General features: G+C 39.7%; 1 protein-coding gene across 2 annotated transcripts in view; it reads left to right on the top strand.

Moving 5' to 3' along the window:
- The window catches only part of SLC25A13 (solute carrier family 25 member 13), a 225,507-nt gene extending 212,927 nt beyond the window's left edge, over window positions 1–12,580 (top strand). For both annotated transcript variants that reach the window (XM_006157502.3, XM_006157501.3), the window contains exons 16-18: window positions 10,805–10,963; window positions 11,058–11,148; window positions 11,459–12,580. In XM_006157502.3, coding sequence (XP_006157564.1) covers window positions 10,805–10,963; window positions 11,058–11,148; window positions 11,459–11,645 — 437 coding nt within the window. In that variant the 3' untranslated portion in view covers window positions 11,646–12,580. The remainder of the gene's footprint in view (window positions 1–10,804; window positions 10,964–11,057; window positions 11,149–11,458) is intronic.
- The last annotated feature ends 878 nt before the right edge of the window (window positions 12,581–13,458 follow it).

Below are 13,458 nucleotides of genomic sequence, written 5' to 3'. Positions count from 1 at the left end.
ACACCCACTACCCATCCCCCTGGGGAACCCCTGGAGTCAGGAACCCATGTAGCTCCTTCTTAATTCTTAGTTAATCCCTGTTCTTAGATTCTAGTGATATTGATGGATGAGGCAGGACTGTCTTTTCCTGTCTGCTTAGGACCCTAGTCGTTTGAGTAGCAATGAGACTGCCATACTTAACAGTAAGATGTCATGACTTCGAGACTATAGAATTCCTCATTTAAATCACAACCTGGTCATTGACTCTTTGTGCACTGTATAACTTATTCACATATTTTTTTTAATGAGAACAGTTTTTGACCCAAAAGGTTATAACAATTTATTTCAAATTACTTACTTGAAATAGTGGAGGATCTAAAGGCGATACCTATTGTGGGACTTTGGGCAAGTTACTTAACTTCTCCTAAGCCTTACTTTCCTCAGCTATAAATGGAGATCATGTTCGTACCTAGTGTAGAGTATAGTTGTAAGGCTCAAATGAGAGTATCCATGGGAGGGACTTAATGCCTAGTGTAGAGTAAATGCTCAGTAAATGTTAGCCAATATTATATTCTGAATTCTCTATCTGTTAATCCCTCCGTAAATCAGTTGTGAAGTTAGACTCTAAGTCACGGAGCTCAGATCAAGTTCTAGTTCTTTTTCCTAAGCCTCATTTTCTGCACGCCACAAAAAGATTATGTTTAACTCTTCTCTTGGAAAAGATAGGTATCTAGAGCAATTCATTGCTGTGTAGAGGCTTCGTAGGTAATCCAGGCTACCAAAGCTATAGAAGTCACTCTGGTTTGTTTTTTTGTTTTTTCTCTTTTAAAGTTTGTTTTCTTTCTTCTAATTTTTTTTTATGACTATGAAAGTATTAGTACTCATTGTAAAATATTTGGAAAGTGTCAGAAAGGGGAAATAAGAAAATATCATCCAGTATGCCATTAGTCTAAGATAATTACAATTAACGTTGTTACTAATCTTTCCTTCTTGGCTGTTTTTTAATAGAATTGTGATCACGTTGTGCTATATGTAGTGTTCACTTAATATTAGATTTTAAGCATTGTTAGCCATCATAGCAAAATGGGTAATGGCATGTGCTGTGTAGTCAGACTACCAACTACAAATTCCAGTTTCCCCACTTAGAACTGAGTGACCTGCACATGTTTTTTTAGTCACTCTCTGACTGTTTCTTCATCTAGATACAGGGATAAGAACGGCTTAGTATCACAAGATTATTATAGGGATTTAGTGAATTAATAAATATCAAGATCCAAGATAGTACCTGGCATATAATATGCATTACAGAATGTTTGATAATAGTAGTACTTTTATCATATATCATTTAAAACTTTGTGGTTTTTGTTTTGTTTTGTTTAGTTTTGCCAGAGTGCACATGCATTCACTGGAGAGAGATAAAGAGAAGGGAAAAGTGAGGAAGCATCCTCTTCCATGGGAAATTATCAGACTTGCAGTCCCTTCTCCATTTCTCTCTCCATTATTTATTTTGGACATGCATGCACACATGCCCACTGTATTTTTCAAGCCACTGGATATGGAACTTGAACTGTGCAGTTGGTCATGTGGGATCCAGTCACCTTAACCACCCCAACGTATACTGGCCTTCTCATTTAAAGCTTTCTAAACATACTTTTTTCATTGTATATTATCTATTTCCCAATCTTAGCTACTTAATTTTTTTCTGAAAGAAATTTAAATAAGTGATTTTATTAAAGAAAATCTTTGCGCTTTAAGACCTTTATCCTATTTTGAATCTTTTATTTTAGAGAAATAGATTCACTGACATGAGTTTGTTGATAAAAGATCTGATTTGTTTTTGAGGTATTGCTGCCATGTTCTTGAAACCGAAGTAGTTGGCATCCTCATGCTGCTGCTGTTGTAACCCTATGGTTGTCCTGTTGTCTCTCCAGATACTTTTTGTATTGGGTTACTGTAAAGGTCATAACATATTTTTGCATAGAAAATACATCACAACTTTTCCAATGACCCAACATTATCTGTTCCTGCATACCAGATTGCCCCAAATTGTATCAACTTAAAACAACAAATATTGATTATTTCACAGTTTCCGTGGGTCTGGAAATAGGTGCTTGTTGAATGTCTCTGACTCAAGGGCTATCATGAAGTTACAATCAAAGTGGCAGCCAGGGCTCTGGAAGGCTTAACTGAAGTTGGAGGATCCATTATTCAAGATGGTACAATCACATGGTTTTTGGCAGGAGGCCTCAGTTCCTTGCTATAAGGACCTTTCCATAGGCCATCTTGAATATCCTCATGACATGATAGCTAGCTTACCCAAAGCAAGATCTGGGAGGCAGAGAGAGATGGGGAGAGAAAAGCAGAAGCTGTGCTTACAGTTGTAGCCTTAAGAAGATAATGAACCAATGTAGCAAGGGCATGTATGTCAAGAGGTAAAGATCACCAAGGACCATTTTGAAAGCTACAAATGTTCGATATGTTTTATAGTTTCATATTACTGTTCACCTTTCCTCTAGTCTTCACCTTCCCTGAATAATGGGAAAATACTGGGTCGTCCCAAGAGTCATGATGCATTTTTGCATAGAAAAATATGTCATGACTTTTCTGACAACCCAATATAAGATGTAGTTTGTCATTAATTTTATTCTTCAGAAATAGATCAGCTACAAATCCTGATGACTTAAGTATATTCCACAAATCTACAAAAACTATGTAATAAGAATTAAACTACTTCCTTAATTTAATAACATATCAGGGGCAATGGCAAATGACATAACAACTATCTTCCTTAAAGTTAGGAATAAGACGGGACCAGCAGATAGCGTAATGGCTATGTCGCTGGACTCCCATGTAGTCGACCACGGTTCGTGTCCCGGATCCGTGAGCTTAAAACTCACGCCGGGCACGTGTGCGTGCATGCCCAAGATCCCGAGAGGAGAATGGAGAAGAAGGGATTGTGGCATGGCCATCCCCCCGGGAGGTGATTTCTCACTTTCTGTCTCTCTGTCTCTGTCTGTCTGTCTGGCGAGCGCACACGCCCTATAGCAAAAACCCCTCAAAAAAAAAAAAAAAAAGAAAAGAAAAAGGAATAAGATGAGGATGGCTCTCTTGTTCTTGTTACTCAGTCTTATTTTGGAGAGTCCAGTTAGAAATAAGAAAAAGTGATAAAAGAGGAGACAAATGGTAGCCCAGCAGTAAAATGCGATGCTCTGTGAGGCAAACCCACACGGGTCCTTGCTGGTTCTCATCTGGAGGCCCCCCTGATATGCAGAGTGTGCATGTGCCCATGATCCAGGGCTGTCTGAAACATGTAGACTGTGTCATTAAGACCTTACTGGGGTGCTCTCTGTCTTCTCTGTGTGCGTGTGTGTGTGTGTGTGTGTGTGTGTGTGTGTGTGTGTCTTGCTTGTTCATGGAAGAAATAAACTTACAAAGAGGCTGGCCCCGTAGTACTATAATTAAGGGAACCAGGTCCTATATGGCCAACCATGGTTCAGATCCCAGCCCCAGTGGCTTGAAAAATACACTGGGTACATGTGTTCACATGCCTTAAGATCCAGAAAGGAGGGAGGAATGGAGAAAAAAGATTATGGTGTGAGAAAAGCCCACTAGGGTGTGATTTCTCTTGTGTTTATGTATTCATACACATACCCTCAAGCATTAAAAAAAAAAAAGAGGAAGAGGCATACATATTAGAAAAGAAATGAAGTTGTCATTACTTACAAATAAAGTTTACATGAAAATGCAAGTTTAAAAAAATATATTTGTTTTAATAAAAAAATTAGTAATGTATTTTGTGGTAAGATAAATGAAAAAAACCCTATATCCAGTGATAATATCCAGTGATAAGAAGTTAACTGAGGTTGTGGGAGGAAGCTGGGTGTCACCTGCCAAGTCCAGAACCTTGCTGGCATGCATACCAGAGAGCTGAATTAAATGAAGAATGGCAAGAAGACTTTGGTTCAGAAATGTTCCCATGCCCACTCTCTAGAAAGTGAGCCCAGAGGGCACCAAATTTTAGGTGCAAGAAGAATCAGGCCCCCGCATTTCCTTTGTGCATACTAGCAAGAGCAAAAGCATTTCCTAAGGAAAACACACACAGAGTATGCAGAGAATCCCAGGATCTTTATTGTCCTTGAGAAAGGAGAAGAGCTTACCTCAAAAGGTAAACATCTTCCTTCTTCTTCCTTTAAAAAAAAAATTTTGCTATAGGGTACTTGCACTCACCAGAGGCAGAGAGAAGAGACTGAGAAAGAAAGTGAGAAAAGCGATCCCCCCACCCCAACTATACCTAAGGGATGCCCTTGCTCCAGTCCCTTCTCCTCCATTCTCCTCTCAGGATTTTGGGCATGCACACACATGCACCTGGCATGATTTTCAAGCCTCCAAACAGTCAGTCATGTATGATCCAGCCACCTTAACTACCTGCCGCTGGCTGCCCCCTTAAGCCTTCTTTTTTGTGTGGAGCTTCATGCAACTACAATGAATAGTTGTTGGCTACTAACTTATTATAAACCAGAAAAGTCTCATGACTACTTTATATATACTATAGTAAATTGCTCTCTTATAGAGTGTGTGTGTGTGCACATGTGCACTGTGTATGTGTTGAACAGCTTTATTATTTAAGTAAGGTGGATCTGTGATTCAATCAATATAATCATGCTTTCTATGTTTTAGTGGTATTAATAATGTCAGTTGTTCAATGAGTACTATCTCATTTTTTTCTTTCCAAAATTATGATCAGTCTTGAAGTTATATTACTTTAGTAATATATAGCTCTTTAATTGAGGTGGTTGTTGGTATCTCAAAATCTACAGAATATTGATTGTTCTTTTTATATTTTCATATCTAGTTAAAAATTGAGAATTTTTTTCTTTTATAAAGGTTTTTGTTTTTGAGTGTGAGCACTCACCAGAAAGAGACAAAAACAGGGAGAGGGAAAGTAAGAAGTCACCCCGCAAGTGGGGGATGGCCACAGTGCAGTCCCTTCTCCAGCCTCCTCTTGGGATCTTGGGCACACATGAACATGCACCCGGCATGAGTTTTCAGCCACAGAGTCCAGGACTCAAACCACAGTCAGCCATGTGGGAGTCTGGCAACATAACCACTATGCCATGTGCTGGCCCTCAAAATCATAAATATCTTTAACACCAAGAACACCTACTCCATTATTTCACATATCTGAATTTATTTTCATTGGCCATAGTATCTCAGCATGTCAGAAGGTAAGGGCTGAGACAAAGGGCCTGAAATTAAGAAACCAATTCTAATTTGTTATAGTTAATATGGTACTTTTTAATCAATGAAGGGTAATTCAATACAGTTTATGAATAATATCAAAAGATAGCTAATACTTCTTAAGTTTTACAGAGTGATCTATCATACCAAATGATTTTTATTGTCAGAATGATAAATAATAAGAGTATATCATACTGGGGACCACCAGTTGGCGTAACGGCCATGTCGCTGGACTCTCATGTAGTCGACCATGGTTCGAGTCCAGGACCCGGTGGCTTAAATTCATGCTGGGCGCATGTGCATGCATGCCCAAGATCCCAAGAGGAGAATAGAGGAGAAGGGACTGCAGCATGGCCATCTCCACTGGGGAGTGATTTTTCACTTTCTGTCTCTCTGTCTCTCTCTGTCTTTCTGGTGAGCACATACACCCTATAGCAAAAACCTCTCCAAACAAGAAAGAAAGAAAAAAAGAAAGAAAGAAAAAGAATATGTCAAACTGAAGTAATGGTCTTGTCTTTGAATTAATTAGCTTAGATTAAGCTTCAACTCAGGAATACCTTTCAAAGCTGTTCAGTAACACAAATATGAAAGTGTTGTATGTATGACTAGTCTTGGTGCCTTGCAAGGGTTAAGAGAGAAGTACTATTGGACAGTTTTATGATGGAGACTTAAAGCTTAAGATAATTTAAAAGCAACACTTAGATCTTAAAAAAAATAAATAATTGAGAGTGGGTTATAGTAATGGACTGCACATATGTAGCCATCTCATCTCTCCTCCCAAATACCTTAAAATTTCAGGATCTACATTTGTAAAATTCTCTATTGACACTAGAAAGTGTTAGTGCCAGCCCTTTGCAGACAGGAAACAGAGCCATGTTGACTCTGAAACTGGACTGAAAAACTACTTCTAATGTAAGAGCTGACCCAGAGAATTTTAACAATAGACTGCCAAGAGTGAAGGTTTTTGGGTAAATCATTGACCTGAACTGGAGAGGCACATTTACTACACAATGACAGAGCTTGGTCCTCCTCATTTCTTTATGGATCTGCAGTCAACCTTTGTCACCTGTTAAAAAAAGCTCAGAGCTATGGGGAACAGCTTAAAACTCACCCTGGGTGCATGTGCATGGATGTCAAAATCCTGAGAAGAAAATGGAGGAGAAGAGATTGCAGCATAGCCATCCACCGTGGCCGGGAGGGAGGGGAGGCGATTTCTCTCTGGTGAGATCATACCCTATAGCAAAAATCTCTCTATTGAAAAAAAAAAAAAGCTCAGAGAGCTATATTTAAAGAAAGGGTCCTGGCAAGTGAACGGAACTGAAATAAAGAAAGCTGGGCAAAGCTTAAGGTAATTCTAGACCTTCAGCTCCGATGCAGAAAAAAATAAACTCATGGCAGCTCTTCACAAAGACGAGTATAAAATAATCTTTCTGCCTCTAAAGTGAAGAGATCTCCTTTCAGCAGTTTGCAAGATCCCCACCCCGCCTGTCTGCCTAGTTCCTTGCACCCAGCTAGTAGACCTCATCCAAAGCCCATGGGCCCCCTTTAACCCAGAAAAGAGAGCTGTGCACAGCACAGACCTACAATGCCTGCGATATACTAATCATCCCATCCTTTGAACTTCAGTAGCAGTAGACAGCCAGAGGTCTTCAGCCATGAAGGAGCCACAAGGCAAGTGAACAGAAGAATTACAGAGAAAATCAGCAATTCAAGGGACAGAAGAGAATTTTTACGGACTATAATTAGGCCCCTCAGAGAGATTTGAAAGGAATAATCAGTAAGGAAGTTTTCTTGAAAATTAATAAAAGGATTGCCAAAGTTAAAAATGCAGGGATGGTTCTGAACGATAAAACGGACACAATCAAAGACTAAGGTAGACATCTGGAAAATAAGTCAGGGAAGAAAATCCAGAATGTGGGACAAAAAGACAAAGATGGAAAGTAAGAGAGAACTTAAGAGACATGTAGGATTCATCCAGGAGGTCTAACATCTATTTAATACAAGTTCCCTAGGGAGAAGCCATAGGAGAGAAGTCAGGAATAAATCCGTAATGGAAGAGTGACTTCCCATCTGCAATGCTGAACACCTTCGAAGTGCCAAGGAGAAGATGTCCTGAATCTCTTATGCTCCCAGGCACACTCGTATCGGGAAACTTAGGTTCTCATATGCAAGAACTCAAAGGTTGCCTTGCATTAAAAAGTGACTTTTAAAAGAAGACAACAAATGTGGGATATATAAAATGGCTAATAAAAGTTGGGCTTATGAGTAAGTTGAAATTGTTGCCGACTTTGGTATATGTAGTTATTATCCAAGGGTTATTGGGAGACAGGTAAATGAAAGACGAAATTCAAATGTGCTAAAGCCCGCAGCCTGCTCAAGGAGGCTGCAAATGCTCATTAAATGTGCACATTGTGGGGTCAGCAGGTGGCATGCTGAAGGCACTGTACTCCCATGGGACTGACTGCTGTTCAATTCCCCGGACCTGGTGGCTTGCGTTCTCACTTTCTCTTCTCTCTTTCTCTCTCACTGGGGAGTGCACGTTCCCTGTAGCAAATTAAAATGATAATAAATGAAAGAAATAACTTTTTTTAAATGTGCACATAGTAACTGTATGCAGATGAATAAATGCATCAAATATTTAAATAAAGTTACCTAGTCAGGAAAGGAGGGGAGATCAAAAGGAAGTAACTAGAAGCAGAGAAAACAGAAAGCACCATATAGGATAGAAATAAGTCCAGTCCCCACAATAAATGCAGATACTCCTCCTAAATAAATATCTAAATAAATAAATAAATACAAACCCCTTTAGATAACTCTTGAAAAAAAAAATCTAGTCACCTGAAGTTTGAGAAAATAGTAGCATAGAAAGACTGAAAGAAAACAGATGGAAAACCAAGTATTAGGTAAATATAGACAGTCAGCAAATGCAATGATACTAATGTCAGACTAAGTGGAATTCATGGTTTGAAAATGGCGTTCAGAAGCATGGGGACATATTTTATGCTGATAAAAGATAAAAATTGACAATGGAGATATTGTCATTAACCTCTTTGAAGTATCAATGTAATGTTGTCTTATAAAAATTTCAGCTTAAAAGTATATAAAGAGAATGTAACGTCCTCTCGCGCCTCATGAGAAACGATCACATTGCTCTTAGAAGCTGACGTATCAAGTAGATAACATATAAGGATGCAAAGGGGATTTGGAAAACTCTTCTCCTTGATCCAAAATAAGTATATTGTAACCTTTGTATCTGATAAGCACAAAAACACATTCTTTATAAAGACTAGTGGGATATTTATGAAATTATAGGTGACTCATGCCCCAAAGCTGTGTTTTGCTGGTCATGTTTTCTTTTTGTTGTAAATAATCTACTCTCGAGCTCCTGGGCCCCCATGAAGACATAACTTTTTTTGACTAAGGAGCACCCTAAATTGTTCTTGTCATGGGGGCGGTATGTGGCCACAAGGTCTCCACAAGGTTTCTCATTACTAAAGAATCAGGTGGGCTGCCAGTCCCTCATGCTGGGGAACTTAAAGGAAGCCTCCCTGTTTCCCAGTGGTCTCCTGCTTTCCTATCTTTAGGAACAGAGAAAACTCAGACCGCTTGGTCAGCATTGTCTTAGGGTTCTGGAAGACGAGAGATCAGGCAAATTCTTTTGGAGTCTTTGCTAGCTGAGGCCCCCAAAATAAACAGATCTCTGGTGGCCAACCTCTTGGCTATCTCTGCTGCTTTCCCAGCATTGCTCTGGAGCAGCTTGGTGAAGTTCTCTGGGTAAAATTTAGCAAATCCCCAGACCTCAAATCCACTGCCTCAGAGAGATCCACATCTCTTCCTAGGCCCCAAGTAGATTGCAGCTCAGGAGAGGTGGAGGTGATGAGAGTCCTTTTCAGGCTGCTGCATTTCCAGTATCTCCCACCACACCAATCAAGTTTGCTAAGCAACTTACTAACTAGCTTATGTTTTTGGTATTTCAATATCCTTCATCGTTGCACTCCTCCTTCCCAACATCTCTCTCTTTTCCTAACAGGAAACTGTTTATGAAAGCTACCCTAACTACAGGGAACTTTTTGCCCCTTCTATTGCTGTTAGGTCTTTCACAGTCCTGTGCTGACAGGCCTTCTCACTGCTGTAAGGAGGGTTTTACTGCATGTGCTAAGCAGCCTGCCTTGCTGAACTCTTTCTAAACCAGGAAGCAAAACAAAATCGGTGGTGTGAACACAGTGGGTTTCTAAGCATTTTTCATGTTTCCTTCCATTCTGTTGGAGGATAAATTCCTGGCTCAAAGTTAAACTCATTCTTTCGAACTAATAGGAAATCCAGTATGACTTATTCAGTGAAGCATTGGATATAAAGTGAGTGTTCACATGCAACATTGCAATGCACGTTATAAAAACGGCTACTTAAGATCAATGTTTGAGAAGTTGAGTGAAGATGGTTGAGGAAGAGATCTGCTTCAGTAATATCAATGCAAGCATGTCCTATGCAGAGTCTCACACACGCACACACACATACACACACAGGAGAGAGAGAGAGCGGGGGGAATTTTAAAGCTGTCTTTTAGAAGGATGAGATGGAGTTATGAGCCAGACCATGCTGGTTTGGACAGAAATTCTTACAGAATTATTAAGCCTTAAAAAAAGCAAAGGAGATTTATGCATCTGCATTTGACCAATTTGGTTTGGAATCGGTTCATAATGGAAAAGTAATAAAACCATAAGAGACAGTGTCTTCTGAGTACAGTCTCGCTTTTACAAAATCTAAACATGGGCTGCCCCATTTTGGATAAAATGACTGTAGAAAAATTTCCCATTCGTAATTTGGGGATGGTTTTCTTGTTGTTGTTTCCTTCTCATTGATTATCGGCCAGTATAAATTTTAAAATGTCTGTCAGATATTTTTCTGGAGATGTCAGTCTTACAAAAAAGAAATCCCAGTGTTATCTATGGGATTCTCCACTCCGTCCCAGCCTCCCCAGCCCCCTACTCTCATCACACACACACTGTTTGTGCAGCTATCAGTAGACTATTTTTCTGGTATAACTGGAGAGGTTAGGGCTTGGAGGGTAGGGGTGGGTAAACGTGTTAGGGAAGGCACCTCCTGTAACTGCCAACAGCCACAGAAAACCATGAAGAGGAAATCCATCACAAGCTTCACCTCTGAAAAGTCAGACCTAATAACTTTGCAAGTTTTTTATTTCAGCAGCAAAGCAAAACAAAACAAACAAAACACAACAAAACACCACTCATTTGTCTTAACTCTTGAATTAGCATCGAAGCAGTGTTATGGATATATAATTCCTTAAACTATAATTCCTTAAACTACGTCAATATTTCAGAACAGAAACCGACCTACGACAGCTGCAGGATTTGGGAAGGAGATGTCACTGTAGGGAGGGGAGGTGGGTTGGAGCAGCATCGCTGTAGACAAGATAGTCACGGCTCTGCTTCCCATCGAGGACAGTGAAATAGGCAATTGATTGCATTGGATTCTTAACTTTCTTTCCACGGCCAGCAGTTCAAAGCACAGTTATTTTTATATAGTGAGAATGTGACCGGACTGAGATGGTGTTGTGTCTCTCCTGCAGGTATGCCTGCGGCATCTTTAGTGACCCCTGCTGATGTTATCAAGACAAGATTACAGGTGGCTGCCCGGGCTGGCCAAACCACTTACAGTGGAGTGATAGACTGCTTCAGAAAGATCCTGCGGGAAGAAGGCCCAAAAGCTTTGTGGAAAGGAGCTGGTGGTACGGAAATAATTTGTTCTTAACTAACCCTTTGGTATCAGGTAAATTTTTTAAAAATCTAATTATATCTGCTACTTCCCCATTTTTTTCAAAGCGCGTGTATTTCGATCCTCACCCCAGTTTGGCGTAACTTTGCTGACTTACGAATTGCTACAGCGGTGGTTCTACATTGATTTTGGAGGAGTGTAAGTATCATGAGAAATCTGCTGTGAAATTTCGGCTGTTTTTGATACTCAGTTGTTACTGAAAACAGTACATCAGTCTAGTCCTTGTTATGAAACAGAAAAGGTTTTCAAATGCACTGGAATCATGTGCACATGACCATTCCAAAGGGGAACCTACAAAGGACTAGAATTCAACAGTTCCGATATGTTGCATGCTTTAACAGTTTTTAAATGTTGTTTTTACCAAGTTAAAAGAAAAAAAAAGACCACACACACACACACACACACACACACACACACCAGAATCTTACTCTCATTTTTCTTCTTTTAGAAAGCCTATGGGATCGGAACCAGTTCCTAAATCCAGGATCACACTGCCTGCTCCTAATCCTGATCATGTCGGGGGCTACAAACTGGCAGTTGCAACGTTTGCAGGGATTGAAAACAAATTTGGACTCTACCTACCTCTCTTCAAGCCATCAGCATCTACCTCGAAAGCTATCAGTGGAGGCCCCTAGGAGGGCCGACCTGGGACGTTGTTGTGGATTTGTTGGTACTGCAGCAAAAAAAAAAAAAAAAAAAAGAGTCCCATCATGGATGGAAGCAATGCTTCCTATCTCTCGTATCTATCTCTTGTTGAAATTCAGTCGAAGTTTTTCAGAAAGCAAAATCATTCATTTTTCTGTGTGTTTTCTTAACCAGATCATTGTGAAATTACTCAAAATTGTTATTTGGACCTCTGCCCACAAGCCTTTGTTTGTGTCTGAGCATTTGCAGGGATTTGGTCAACACTGTCATGACTTGGGGAAAGGATTAAGTCTGAACAGAAAATAGGGCCCCTCTGCTTGGACTGGGATTACAGTCCCAAAAAGGCTTCAGAAAGGTAAACATGGTGCTCAGAGCAAAGTGTTTCGTGTGTGTTTAAACTGATAGGAAACTGGGTACATATCATTAAAAAAAAAAAAAAAACTAGAAGAAATGAAAAGTTATCAGCTTCCCATTTTAAACATGCACCAACCCTTGTCTCTGGATTATATTATGAAGCTTTTATGTGAAACATGTTTTTATATAATGAAAACCACATTGGAGATGTTTAGAATCATCTTCTGTTACTGGTACCAAGGCTATGAGGAAAAAGTCTTTGCACTTTAGGGAAGTGCTTTTGGCATTTTATTATGTAGACAGAAAAACGGAGATGCAGCCCTGAATTTGCTCATTTAGGAGAACTGCTCATGTGATGCACACGTGCTCATTACTGCCTATGTCAATACACGCTGCATGCATCCTATTGCTGGTACCGAATTAGAACCCCAATACTTTTAAAATCCACTTTATCTTGAATCACGTAAGACAAATGCATTCTAATATAAGTTTTTATTTAATTTGCAGTGCCTTGTGTAATGGTCAGAGGCTCATGTTTCGTGAAGGTGGAAATAAACTATTTTTAAAGCTATCGCATTGTTTGCTCTTGTGCATGTTGCGTGGTGAATGAATATAGTACTTGTCATGCTTGGGCTCTGTGTTGTGTTTTAAGGGGAATTTTATTCATAGTAACATAGTTATATCCTTGTTACCTTTCAAGGTTCTATTTTCATGATTGAGAGGATAAGAGAAACTACATTTCAACAGAGAAGCTAGCAACCGACACATACATTCATCCCTGGCACTTTTCAGCAGGTTCTTAGGATGAGTAAGGTAATACAAGCAAAATTTCAATGGCAATTGGACATAAAAACTGAATGAAATGGCAATTGCATTTTCTAATCTAATCTGATTTTCACATATACCAAAACCATATACCACTGTATCTATCCTTTGCTAATATTTGGATAGCACTATAATGATTTGGAGAGGAAAAGCTAGTTTTCAACAGAAGTTAGGGCTCTTTGTAGACTCTGATAATGCTGTCAAAGAGGTTATGGACTAATTTTTAGGAAGAGTCTACGAATGTTCTGAGTCTCTAAAGTTTCCCTCCATAGGAGACAGCTATTTTTAGCTTGTTTTTACAGGCCAGCAGATTGACATTCAAAGTCATAGTTTAAAATTGGGACAACTTGAACCCAGACACGGTGCAGCAGGTATATTGCTCTGTGAGGATGAACCCACATGTGAGGTGGCTGGTTTGTCTCCCAGTGCCTCCCTGTACATGCTAGGTGCATGCCAGTGCCTGAGATAAAGGCTTTCTGAATCTGGGGTAGACCGTTGCTTGAGGACTCCGTTGAAGGTGTCTCTCTCTGTCTCTCAAGAAATAAGTAAACTAGAAACCAGTAGATAGTGTAGTGGCTATGTCACTGGACTCCCACGTGGTCAACTGTGATTTGAGTTCCTAGC

This window comes from Tupaia chinensis, unplaced genomic scaffold (assembly GCF_000334495.1).
Source record: "Tupaia chinensis unplaced genomic scaffold, TupChi_1.0 Scaffold000544_1, whole genome shotgun sequence".
In the NCBI taxonomy this organism is placed as follows: Eukaryota; Metazoa; Chordata; class Mammalia; order Scandentia; family Tupaiidae; genus Tupaia; species Tupaia belangeri.
This window is presented reverse-complemented; position numbering and strand designations above follow the sequence as displayed.